This window comes from Lissotriton vulgaris, chromosome 11 (assembly GCF_964263255.1).
Source record: "Lissotriton vulgaris chromosome 11, aLisVul1.2, whole genome shotgun sequence".
Taxonomy (NCBI): domain Eukaryota; kingdom Metazoa; phylum Chordata; class Amphibia; order Caudata; family Salamandridae; genus Lissotriton; species Lissotriton vulgaris.
Genome location: NC_141699.1, coordinates 420,538,437 through 420,552,451, shown reverse-complemented (window position 1 = coordinate 420,552,451; position 14,015 = coordinate 420,538,437). Strand labels below are relative to the sequence as shown.

Sequence of the window (14,015 nt, the reverse complement as noted above, 5' to 3'; positions counted from 1 at the left end):
TAAGCCACCTTGAACTGACTAGCTAGCAACTGATCCCAATACTCTATCAGATGAAGCTGCAAAGAATGCCTGTTGAGGTTGGCACAAGGAGCGACTTCAAAGTTCAATGCGTGCGTTCAGGCCACTGGAACTGCCAGTCAGAAGACATTGTTTTACTAGAAGTGGTTCATGTTTGGAGTGTTTAGTAACACCCTAAGGGAGGGTAGGCCTCTGCTGTAAAGATAAAAAATAAGATTGAATATCTTTCTTTAAAGATGGCCGCCACAGACTTATTACAAGTACTCTCAATGGCGATCTAATCCATCCATATTCTAGTAGAAAGTTGTAAAGTAATTATAAAAGATTACTTATCTTAAGGGTTAAGTGGTACATAACACCTTTGTCACAATACAAGTTATTCTTATGAAGAACAAGATACATGGCTGTTTCTGCCTCAGAAGATGCACTTCATAAGAAATTGAATGTTATTTCTTAACGTCAAAAAATAACTTATGTGTTCGAGGTAGCAAAAATACAATTCTTATAAAAGAAAGCTGGGGTTTAAATATTCCATTGTGTAGGTTAAAAAGAAATCTGCCACGGCGTTCGGGGGAAAAAACTAGATAAGCAATGACAAAATACAACTGAGAAAAAAAGCCCAGGCCCTTAAGCTTTTATATTCAGTTTGCTGAAAGAGATATTCATAAAGATGATCAGTTGTGCCCACTTGGTCAGATCTTAGATTCACTCAGCAAGAAAACTTCTACTCTGTACCTCTTTCACCAACAGCATAATTATCTCACAATCAATTAATACACTAAGAAAAAGGCCACAGGATTTCTTTCATTGCTGTTTATGTTACTGTCCAACAACAGCACACATGGGTAAATATAGGTGTGAGATTCAGAAATAAAAGAAAGGAAACTTAGATTTTCTGGTGATAATGTGCCCAAATTATGACTCTTTGGTATCTGAAATGCAATCTGCTTTAGTGATTCTCTCGAAAAAGCCCCCTTTCATTAATAGCTATGTCAGGGGCCAAAAGAAAAAAAGAAAACGTTTGATAGTAGTTAGAAAATCTGACAAAAACACTGGGTTTCCTTTACGTACGAGTGAAAAAAGCTTGTTCAATTGAAGAATTATCCCTTTAACTGATATATGTTACTGCATTAACTCTAGTGGGACAAAATTGGACACCATCATCAAAAGTGTGCAGCTGCAGTCCATAGGGATGTGGAAAACATTCAGCAGAATAAATGTAAATTTTAGTGGTTTCTCTGTCTATTTAGGTGATTGAAAGTTTCTTATCCAGACCTTTGGTAACACTCTGGGGGGTGGTCAGAGTTGAAGACCAGAACCACAATCCCAACAAAAGCCCAGGCAGGGTCACTTGATTAATAGCGGTGATTCAATGCTTTCTTTTACAGACTAAAACTGTCTTTACAATGATAAGAATAGTAGATCTTGTTGACACATCATCATCCAACTTCACATAAAGCACAATTTAAAGGAAAAGGAACAGAAGGTCACAAAGGGCCTAGTAAAGTCTTCAGGTTACATTGCAGTTGAGACACTCCTGTGAGCAGGGTTTATATCGGTGGAGTCAACAAAGAACCTGCAAATAAATGCAGTGTAACTGATAACGGCAAACAGACTGGAATAAAGCAACTCTTGCATCCTCGACTACAGATAAAATGACGGATCACACCAGGTTTAAGATATTGTTAGGCCCACCAATAGATGTACTATAGTAGAAGCCCCCAATGAAAGGAACAAGTCTGTTTCTCAAAAATCAAAAAGACTTCCGTACCGCTGGATTTACAGGGGACAGCGCGGGGACACACTGTTTCTAGTGTAACCAGGCGCTATATAAAAGGTGTTATTATTATTATTATAAAGACTGCTAGCAATATAAGAGAAATTGTGCGCACTCTGGGCTATCAAGGAAATACACAAAAATTATGGTGAGCTGCAGTAACTGTGGATGAATGCCATGGCTTATAGACTATTATCCTATTCATTAGGGTTTCAGATTGGAAGTGGAAACTGAGACAAGATACAAATGTAAGGCCCTTCATTTTCAGGAGTCATGTTAGCAAGGTCCTTTGAGAGTCATCCTTATAATGACCAACATCATGGTACCAATTCACTAAACAGAATCGTGGATCTACAGGATTTTGGAAGATTATTTGCTAGCAGACAGATAGAATTCTTCTGTTCTGCTTGTGCATGCAGCAAGGAGGCTGGGGAGTATGGGGTGGATGATGGCTGACCTATGGGGGAGAAAAAGAGAAACCAGATCATACTCTAATTCAGGAACAGTGCCTAGTGGTTCTTTGTTTATCTCATCTCGGTATATGAGTAAGACTTTTGGAGCAACTTGAACAATGGATCAATTGGGGCCTTCATGAATGCATTGGGAAGCGAGCCTGAACTAATTTAAAAAGTGGTAAAAGGCTTGGCCAGAACCTGACCCTTCGAGGGAGCGTCGGTAAACTCCAGACTGGTCCCAGCTAAATCAGTCAAATTATACATCTGCCCTAAGCAGAACAATACATTTTAAAACCGTGACCAGTTTCAAGAAGAGATTCTGGATCAGAAAAGCATGTTTCAGTCTTCATAATAGGGTCTTTCATGAGATGCCCGAAGTTTAACGTCAGAAACAGGGGTAGAGCCCTACCACTGTTTCGGACTACTGATAACACTAGCACTTGTAAACTTTAGGACCTATTTCCTACTCACCTTTGACCAAAAGGTAGGCTTCCTGAAGAATTAAGACAGCAACTGCTACACAAACATGACTGATGTGATCATGTATCTTCCAAAGGATATGCTCCAAGAAATTGTGGAGCAGAAACTAAACAAATGGAGTACTTACAGACCAGAAACATAGGGTTCCCAGAGAAGTCTTTAAGCCTATCTTCTAAAAACAGGTAAATTACAAGTTGTGATTAAAAAAAAGAGAGGGGAAAAAAACATATGGCTTAAGTACACTCACTTAAACGTTCCCATAGTGTATGTTTATCCTCTTCAGTGCTGGGCAGAAAAAGGGCACCAGAGTTTAGACAAAAACAAGCCATGGTGTGACACTCACCCCTACCCCCCTTCTACGCATCAGGCTCTGAACTAACAATTCATACTCAGCTTTCAATCAGCCAACACAGGATATAAAGTTCCACTCAGGTAAGAAGAGGCAGGAGACAAAAAAATACAACATCCAAATGTGAATTAATAATGGTCTTGTGGTTTTTCAATAAAATCCGTGTGGCATGCTTCAGTCATTTCACTTGTCCCTCTATTCCTTCTCATTGGACAAGTATTTACTGACTCAAGTGTGCCTCCATTATCATGAACATACACTGAAATAGGTCATCAAATATAGAAGAGATTCAACGTAACAAAGACAGTCCTAAAACAAAGCAGATTGCTTACAGGTCAATTAAATGAAAGTCTGTGGTCTAGATAAAAACAAATGTTCTAAAGTGCAAACAGGTGAGAAAGGGTTACACTAAATTATGAAACGGCCTCAGCTCACATCTATCTGCTTAATGTTCTCAGTCACACTAAATATACATATCACACTTCTTGCAGACGACACTGCACACAAAACACAATTTAGCAATGCAAGAACCCAACAGCACTTTGATTTGCAAATTAGGCAACCTTTTCCATACTTTATTGTGCAAATTTTACCTGTTCTGTAAAGAATAGGAATGTGGTCAGTGGACAATTTGTGGACACTCCGAACTCCCATGAGTAGGGGGCTGCCTCGCCTGTAAAAAGACCCAAAGTCCAATTTAGAAATTCATGAATAGTATATGCAGAAGTTCAAGCCCATAAGAAAATAACGGGTTTGGTTAATGCAAGGGTATTTTATTGCAGGACACAGCTCAAATATTGCTTTACATCAGCACCTTCTTTGCATATGCATGCAGGTTAATTCATGAAAGTAAATTTCTACCAAAGATTGAACCTCTGCGTCCACTACTGATGTAATTTCATCCAGGGTGCTGGAAAATAAGGAGATTACCTCCTAAACTGCAAACACCTTTTGACACTCGGACTGAAGCTCAACAAAGAAAATTTTTCCCCATGCAATCTTGACCTTTATCATTTTAAGACCATATTAATATTTTGATTTATATGGGGTTTTGTAAAGTGCTGAGAGTCTTCTTTCAATTAAAGCACAGCCAAGTCTATCATTCAGTCACCAGCAGGACAGCTACATGTCTTTTTCCAGACTTTGAGAATCAGCATTTTGGCTAAGATTAAGGGAAATCCACATATTTTGCTTTGACAAGAGATTACAAAATCTAAGCCAACAAGCGATCACAATTTTGAAATCTTGACAATCCACACCGAAAATGGAAGAACAAACAAGAAAGGTAAACTTACTAAACATTTTTACAAAAAATACAGCAAGCACACTTTTAAAATAATAAGAAATGACTGTATATTAAGGTTTAAAATCCACACCATAAACTAAAAGGACACATAATAGATTACATTTAAAAAAATGCAGTGGTTTCATCACCCTCTGAAAAACTAAAAGCTTGGTTGACTCCAAAGAGACTATTCTCCGACATGCTGGTTACATTCAGAAGGTGCAAAACATGCTCATGAAGCTTATTGGCACCGGAACCTGTGACCTCAATGTTGCCCCGGATATATCTGAAGGATTATTAAATATTTCATAGTGGGATTGTGTAAAAACAATGTTAATAGAACATCTTAGTGGCAGCCCAAGCAGCTAATCACGAACTGCAGTTTTAGGCATTGAATATTCAAAGGGCTCACTGTCAGCTGCAATTGGTTTCTCACGCCTGAAAGAAGCAGGAAGACAAGTCCATTCAGGAAATTATACACCATATTTCATGGTGCAATAAGTGTGTCCATGATCCAAGGCTTGGTAATGCTTCCAGAACAGCCATCGTCTTGAACTTCAAATTGTTCTAATGGATGCCCAATGACATTAGTATTCATCAATGACAAAATGTCTAGGATAATCAGCATAGGTTATCATACTCTCAATATTAAATTTTACAATCATAGTATACACGTTGATACCCATATACTATTAGGGCACAAAGTCAGCTGGGCCCTCCTGTCAACAATAGTCCTAAACTGGTGGAAACACATGCAATGAATACACAAAAATACAAATCATTATGTCTGAGGTTAAAGTTTTTTGCTTTGCCAGAAGTTGTATTTGGCCAAGGCAATGAAGCAACACCTGCAACTCTCAGCCCAAACGGGCCAAACTATTACATTGGTAATAAGAATTTTAATACCTGGTGCCAACTGCCTGGCCAGGAAAATGGATGCTCTTGAACACGAGGGCAAATGCTCCTTCCTGAGAGGGAAATATAAAAAGAATTACATTAACTAAGGTGAATATGACATAACATATTTGACACCCAACTATTCCTGGTTTAAAACGTTTATTCTTTCCCCTAAGAAACCTGAAAAAAATAAAGTACTGAGTATCACATTACAGTCTTGCTCTACATTACTAGGAAGTAATACTTTCTTCTGCAAAGGATACGAATTGCAGCAAACTGAATCTTTTCAAAACAAAGATTGACATCTATGTGAGGAAAGACCGCCGACAAACCACTCCTCATGGCTGGCACATGTAGAAAAAAAGGTTTCTTACCAGTAACTGCAGTGTCATACTGTTCCTACGAATTAAGTAGTACTGTGTATCCAGGCAACATAATAATCAGAATCCATCTGAATACGCTGGCCTAATTCTAAGCTAGCTCACAGTACCCCATCTGAGCCCATAAACATACCATGGTACCAGATGGTATCTGCAAGCTCAGAACATGACCATTCTAATTTCCCAAGGAAATCGTGGAAACAGATCTACCCTTTCGTTGTTACGCAAGCATGCCCAAGGGAGATACAAGAAAGATACAAATTGACTTTGTAAACATTTCTTGAAATAATTGTATTCTTGTGTAAAAAGTGTGAGCTGCCATTATTAGTAGGATCAAACTTAGCATTGTAACCGGAATCACAAGAATGGTGAAAAAGATAAACAGTTCAATCATGATACCATTATTGTGTGATTACATGATTCTTTACATATATTTATACTTATACTCCTTCTGAATTCTACCTACACTAGCGAGAGCTCTCTACCAGATCTCGTGGGACAACTCAAACCCCTCCCCCTCCCCCATGTATGTATATGATTTATCTGGAAGCCGATGAGGTGTAGCGCAGCCTATCATCCTTGGCAGGATGAAGGTTAAAGTCAGGAGGGCTGCATCTCAGTCACAGTGCACAACGTTTCAGGTCAATCCCAGCAGAAGAGGTGTTCCTCCACCGAAATGTGGCACAGAGGTCAATTATATTCTCCAGAATTTGTATCTTTCATAGATCCATATGCTTGAATCATCCCTCTTGTTAAGCTGGTATTTGCTGTGTTAATTCAATTACACTTTTAGAGTGCATGTTCACCCAGAGGTTTTTTGGAGCCCTTCCATGAACATGACAGACACAGTTTAGTGAACAATTTATTGATGAATATTAATATACCTGCTTAAATAGTCGTTTAGATTTTTTGTGCGACAAATTTTGAAGTTGGGTTCTTGGCATAGCTCTACTGGAAAAGAATTCCAGACAGAAGAAGCTTGAGCCGAGAACCTGCGGCCTCCAGATCTAGTCTTCTTGAATTTCGGGATGTCAAGCAGACCAGAACTGGTCAATCACTGAGTACGTGATGCAGTATATTTTTCTACCTTGCTGGAGATAAATTGGGGAATTAGTCCATTTAGACCTCTAAAGGTAGTCCAGCAAGTCTTTAATTGATATGTTGCTTAATAAGAAACCAGTTAAGATGCTTCAATAGAGGTGATGCATGTTTCTATCTTGAGAAGTTAGTAAATTAGATTGGCCGCTTCATTTGAATGACCTGAAGTCTTTGAATTGTGCTAGTAGGTAGCTCAAGACAGAATAAATTGGGCATTTTCCAATCCAGATATAATAACTGCCAAGACAATTGCTTTTATTGCTTCAAGCTAAAGGCATGTTATTTTCCTAAGTAGCTTTAGCAAAGATGTGACTTTAGATGCAACTGCAGCCACTTGAGGTTTTGTAAATATATTACTATCAATTATCACTCCTAGGCCTTTAGCTAAAGGTTTTGGCTTCAGTATCTGTCCCATTTCTTTTAGCCAATATTTTTCAGTTCTATGATTTACTTTAACATTTTTAAAACTACAATCCTTGTTTTTTCTGTGTTATGCTTCAGATGGTAAGCATTTATCCATGGTCTGATAAATAGCATTATATTTTGGAATTGTAACTGGGAAGCTAATAATCTATCTAATCGGATTAGTCATTGTGGAGACTAATTATAAAGCCTGCATCCTCTCAAGGCTGACTTTTTATTCAAGGGTCTAACAGACATTCAAGAGATAAGGGGGATATGGGTGAACCTTGTGGTACACCACACTTATGGCAAAGGCCTTAATGGAGAAATGGCCCATATGAACTGCCTGGGTGAAGTTTGTCAGAAATAATTTTATCCAGCCCAGAGCACGGCCTGGAAGGTCGACCTCTTCTACATAGTCGACTAGTATCTTATGGTCAACAGTGTTGACTGCGCAGACAGATTGATTGGAATAAGGGTGATATCATACCATTAAAGAGTCGTCATTTCAATCTCAGATCATCAATAAGAAAAAGAATTAAGGTATTTTTAGCCAGTGGCACATGTAAGTCACTGGCATTTCTTAGCCAGGCGGAAAAATCAGCTTCTGCGATGTCCGTTTCTTTACTGACTCTAGGGTGGGTTTGTTGGAGTCTGAGGAGCATTGCCTCTCCGTCAAGCTGTTGCCATTTACATATTATTTTGATTTCTGGTTTGTGAATCAAGATTGGTACAGAAATAGGAATAAAAATAAAGAATGTAATGATGTACTGTTCAGACCACACCCATGATTCAACACATATATTAGCTCAATTCAAATTATATGTCCATGTTAGGTCCAGTGCAATGCAGATAAGACCGGGGTACTCAGCTTTGGACAAAATGTTAACCTGAATTTGCAAATTAATTGGCCAGAGGGTGCCTCACTTCCCCATTTGCAAGACGCGGTTGTTAAAAATATGGGAGTCAAGATCGACAATCAGCTGACCTCCCATAAACAAATAAGCATGGTGGTGGGAATGTGCTTTGTCCTTTTACGTACTGCAAAAACATGTTTACACTTCCTTTCCATCTTGGCCGAAAAAATTGTAGTATTGGCTTTGCTCATTGCCAGATTGGACTATATGCCAATGCTACCCACTGCGCTCTTCCGCAGTACCTACTCAGACCAAAATGCTGCAGTTTGCCTTAAACTTAGGGCCAGATTTCGATGTCGGGAGGAATGCCTTCGGCCCAACACCGACTTGGTCCTGGGACAAAAGACACCTGGTCGGTGGTCCCAACCGCCTCATTAGGATGCAACTGAACACTGTTCAATAGCATTCCTAGATTTCACTATGGGACCATGCATTATGGCCGTCAACTGGCCATAATGCATGCTCCCATAGTGAAATGGGAGGTGCGGTATATCCTTCCCATGTCGGACAGACCGACATGGAAACCATATCGGAAAGTGTGCATTGTAATCTCAAGGATGGAAAGGCCCATCATTGAGATTACTAGTCGGCTTCCGACTGGCCGACAGGCTCTCTGAACCCGTCGGAAGTCAGCCGGAATGACCGGTCGGTTTCCTTTCCAACCACCTCCATCACAATGAGGTGGTCTGAAAGGAAACCGAGCGGCTCATTTCGATGCGGCCCTTTACGGTCCGTATCGTTATTGGCCACTCAATCTCCCAAGAAGGACTCACATTTCTCCTGACCGGAGGGATCTGCATTGGTGCCCTGTGAACAAGAATATTCTGTTCAAAATCCTGCTCCTAATGCACATATTGCTTCATCAAACGACCCATAGAAATGTGTCCACCAGGATACTACGGTACAGCCCCAAGAGAAACTTGCGTTCATTTAACATCCACTTGGCCACTGTCCCAAGGGTCCACTTTTCAGAAGAATGATGCCAGTACTTCTATTACTTGGGCCCTCAGGCATGGCAAAACTCAAATTACACCTACGGCAAATTGATTGGAAAGGTAAATTCAAAAAGAAAGTAAAGACTTGGCTTTTCACTCAGTAGTCTGTGAACACCCCTCTTCCTCATTAACTGCGAATAGCACAGGTACACTTTATCAAGTAGCAGTGTGCTGTATAAATTCCACTTTAATTTCATTTCCTTCATTAGGTCTAAAGAATTGCATTTAATGTTGGTCTGGACTGTGATATGCTAACAAATTCAGTGATGCCATAAGCTCAAAAAAGTCATTAACTCTAGGACCTGCATCGGAGTTGTTTACTCAATGACTGAAGAGTTACTGAGGATCAGCAGCTGAGAATAATTAGTTAACAGGGACAGAGCAATTGAAACAAGAACCCGGGAGGCCTGTATAACAATAAGCATACTATGTCAATTTAATTTTGTAAAGTAATAAATCCACCTCTTCAACAGAAGTGTTTTGCAACCCCGCCCCCGCCATAGATCTAAATGTCAACCAGTCAGAGACTATCAGTCTGAAGACCACACCTTAAGAGAGGCCAACATCCTTAACTACTGGGGAGAGGGTGGTTTGCAAGTGAGTTTATAAAAGATACCAACTCTGAAGAGCTACAGGTACAGGTAAGCAGCCATTAGTATGATACCTTTGAAGGGGAACTAATTCAGAAGACTCACCTTTATAGGAAAATATTATGTAAAACTACTAGATAAACTGCAGCATCTCCCTGCGAGGATAAATCCAGGCAAAAATGTGAAGTAAACATATAGGTGTTCTTCCACATTCCACATTCTTGGCAAATGTGCGCTAAGGCTACACCACCGGACAAAGCCATTGACATAGGAACACTTTTAGATGAGCATGCTGAAACCCTTCCTTGCAAGGGATAGCCAGCCTTATCATGGCAGTATACGTTAGCAGAAGACACCTAGCAAGCTTCTATCAATACACATCAGAGCGGACCGTATCAAATGTCCAGGGAGAAACACAATAATGGAGATACTCCTGTGATGCGACTTTCACTGTTTAAGGATGAAAGGCCTCACCTACACTGTAATTGGCATTCTTCATCAATGGGCCTCTCCTGGCAGCTTTCCCCTCACAGTTCTAGAGACCAGACGAGAGGCACAACAACATATCCATGAAAAATTCCCAAAGCTCCCTATTAGAGTTAATGGGTAGTAGCTTGCACCTGAATCCACAGGAAAATTGCCAAGAGGGGCCCAATGATGACACATGTCACCCACTGGGTGGGTGAGGGCATCCATCCATAAACAATGAAAATCTACAACCCTGGTACTCTCTCCCTTATAGAGTTTCTCCCTAAACACCTGAGACAGTCAGTTCTGATGAGTGTTGATGTGAATAGATAGGAGGTTGAAAAACTGTCCAGATTCCTCCTGACCCTTCTGTGTTAGATGACCCAGCGAGCTATAGCATGTTTGGAAAGAGATTTTCCTTTTCCAGTATTGACCATAAATACAATTGATCAGATATTCTAAATGTGCGTGTTTTTTCGAAGTAAAACTTTATGCATTTTCTGACATCCAGAACATAAAGTTTGTTCTGCTACAGTGTTGGTATTTCTGAAGAAAGTCTTTAGGATGACAGACTGTTTAACTGAAAGTCTGATGGCACTTTAGATTTGAAGTGTGGATTAGTTCTTAAGAGAACTCCATCGTCACAAAATTACTTCTACTTTTATTGTGAAAGTTAAAACCAATAGGAGAGTCAGTTTCCAAGAGAGAAACAATGTTTGCTTTGTGTATCGACTCAAAAAGACTTTTCATAAACTGAGAAAGTACAGTAATAAGTTGTCAAGATAATGACGGAAGGTTCACCAGGGGAAAAACTTGAAATATTTCATTTAGATATTCTTGAATAATTCTGTCAGACCAAAAAGTAGGTTGATTTTGGGGTCCTCCGCAATATGAGAGTGCAGCTAGGTGTACTTTAGCAGAAGTATGACTCGGACCTGAGCAGGATAATTGTATTTGATACAGAAGAATATGATGTGAAGTAGATTAAATTATATGCCGATACTGTGGAGGACAGCACATACAAAGAAGTTTCCACTTAGCTTAATGGGATTTATTTGCTGACACAGGTGTTGCTTGTGTCAAAATATGTCTACAATAATCTGGAATTGGAAATGGTGAAACATTTTGTATCCAGGAGTCATGCCAATAAACTTAGAGATGCTGTACTATGGCTCATTACTTGGACCTTGTTGTGAGAAAGCAGGTTTGGTACAGGTGGCAATGGTATGCGCAGCTGATCTAATAGGAGAAGAAGCTCTGCGAACCAGAACTGTCTGGGCCACCATGGGGCTGTTAGTACTGGTCGCCATGGTTCATTCTTCATTTTGTTTATGGCTTTCAGGAAGCTATGGTCTCTAGAAAGCTCGATCTGGTTGAGGGTACTACCCTACTTCATGGCCTCCAAGACTCCACACTGGCACCCCTTAGGGGCATTCTACACAGCGCAACAAGTTTTACTCAGGCTCCCCTTGCCTGCCCGCACCACCTTCAGAACGATCTGCATCATTTACAAAGTGATAAAAACAAGCCCCCCGCCTAAATTAAGAGGTGTAAAAAAGAAAAAGAAAAAAGAAACTGGCCTTTTCCATCTATGCACCCAGGATATGAAACAGCATTGTCATGTTTATCGTGCTACCTCAATGCAGCTCCAATTTAGGAAAGATTTGAAGGCTCACCTCTTTGAGGAACACAATGCATCAAATATTGTTCACAACCCTGCTTCCTCTCCCGTTACTCGCTGACTTTAGGTTTGTCTTTGACTATCTACGGTGCTCTGTTGGCTTCTGACTAGGTTTGCACTATGAAAACACCATATACGTGCATTCAAGCTATCCAAAACACATTTCCCTCACAACTTTGGTAGGATTTGCCTGCTGGCATAATAACTTTATTTTTTATTCTGATTTGTTGGACAGAGGAATAATGTTGCCTTGCCCCAAAGTCGAATAATGTTGTCTAGTTGAGCCTGACAGAGGTTCCCACTCGTGGAATTCCATATATGTTCTGCTCAAGGCATCTGTCCATGCATTCTCTATTCCCTGAACATGTACCTCTTTTAACAGAATCGGATGCTTGATGGCTCTATCCCATATATTTTTGGCTTCTTTGTACACGATGGAGATGGAGTGCCTTCTTGTTCGTGTAAAAAGAATATGGTCTGTGCAGCTCAAAACAGAACTCCCTTTTACTTGCGGAAGGAAGGATTGCAAACCTAGAGTAAATTGCAAACCTAGAGTAAAGTCTCTTAATTCCAGAATATTAATATGAAGGTGAGTCGCTGGCCATATGCTACTTACAAGCAATTGCTAAAGATGTGCTCCCCAGCCATCTAAGAGGTAATACAAAGTAGGATTTTGGTTGACAGTAGGTTCATCATACTGTTGTATTTCCATGCCTGGGTCACCTTTTTAAGCACAGTTTTATCTTTGGTGTTCTGGAGATAAGGTCGAACAACTAGCGACACCGCTGTTTGTCTAACTCTTCTTGGAATGGTTAAATATGTAAGTTTCAATATTGGATTAAATGAATGAAGGATAACATCATCCTTAGAAGAGAATAGTAGTCTCAGATTGATCTTTTGTTTTTGCAGTTTCTGTACTAAATGGGTAACTCGCTCTTTGAATGGGAAGGCTTTGCAGAGGTCGGTGTCCAAAATCACCCCCCAAGAATAGTATCATTTTGTGTGGTATTAACAGTGCCTTGTCCTTGTTTAATGCTAAACCTAATTTCTGAAAGGTTGGAGTGTAGCCATCACACACACATCTGTTACACTGAACGATCTTCCCTTGACTAGACAGTCGTTGAGGTAGGAAAACAAATGATGCTTTTGTTTCCTCAGGTATGCAGTAACTGAGCCATGCGCCTTGTGAAGATTCTTGGAGCGGATTGGAGTCTGAATGGAAGAACTTTGAATTGATATGGTCGATCAGCCCCTTCGAATCTGAGCTATTTTTGCATTTGGGGTGGACGAGGATATGCAAATATGAGACCTGCGAGTCTAGGGTCGATATAAAATCACATTTCGGTAATATTTAGAGAATTCCTTGCAATTTAAAATGCAAAATATTGGCTTCTTGAGAAATTTGTTCAACTGCAGAAGGTATAAAATTGGTCTCCATTCGCCTTAATTTTTCTGTATCGGAAATAAAAAGCAAGAAGCCCACATTTGGTAGTGATTCTGGGACTAATTCCAAGGCAGTTTTATTTAACTTTGTAGAGGTCTCTGCTTGCTGTAGATGTTGAAGTGTTTCTTTGGATGGTAACAATGAAGAAGGTTTTTGTATGAACTACAATGTATGCCACAGGATTTTGAAGTCTAAAAACCACTAATCCTTTGTTATAATTTGCCACCGACTGCTGTAAATTGAGGCCTTTCTGCCTTCAGGTGCTGTCCGGCATGGTATGGCAGCTGCAAAAAAGTCAGTCACCTAGATGTATCTTGATTTGTCAAGTGAATAGTGCCTCTTCGAGGAGGGGGGAATCTTTGAAAAAAAGCTGAAAGTGGTGGTCTGTATTGCAAGCCAACAGTTAATAGGATTGTTGTTGAGGTTGTACTGGCTGGCATCTATATCCTACTCTATAAGGGTACTAGCTCCTTCCTCGAGCCACTCGAAAGGGACAGGAAAGACATTGTAGTAACAAGCCTAAGGATCATGCCGTGCCTGTATCTGTTTTTGCATGTTGCAGTGGCTTGTTGATGTATTTGCCAAACATAAAAAAAAAATTATTGAAGATTAGGAGGCTTTCAATGGGTTATAATGATTGTCAGATGCACTTGTATTGCTATAAATTGAACATAGGCATGAGCTAAATGAAGTAAGTATGGCCAAATATTTTCCACCTAACAAGTGATTGATTATATACTTTAGTAGGACACCATATACAGACCAGTAGAAGGATGTTT

At 39.9% G+C, this 14,015-nt stretch overlaps 1 protein-coding gene across 2 annotated transcripts in view; it reads right to left on the bottom strand.

Moving 5' to 3' along the window:
• GFPT1 (glutamine--fructose-6-phosphate transaminase 1) overlaps window positions 1–14,015 on the bottom strand; it is a 263,939-nt gene that overhangs the window by 109,581 nt on the left and 140,343 nt on the right. For both annotated transcript variants that reach the window (XM_086943489.1, XM_086943490.1), the window contains exons 7-8: window positions 5,271–5,332; window positions 3,673–3,752 (exon numbers count right to left, since the gene is read on the bottom strand). In XM_086943489.1, the coding sequence (XP_086799615.1) occupies window positions 3,673–3,752; window positions 5,271–5,332 (142 nt within the window). The remainder of the gene's footprint in view (window positions 1–3,672; window positions 3,753–5,270; window positions 5,333–14,015) is intronic.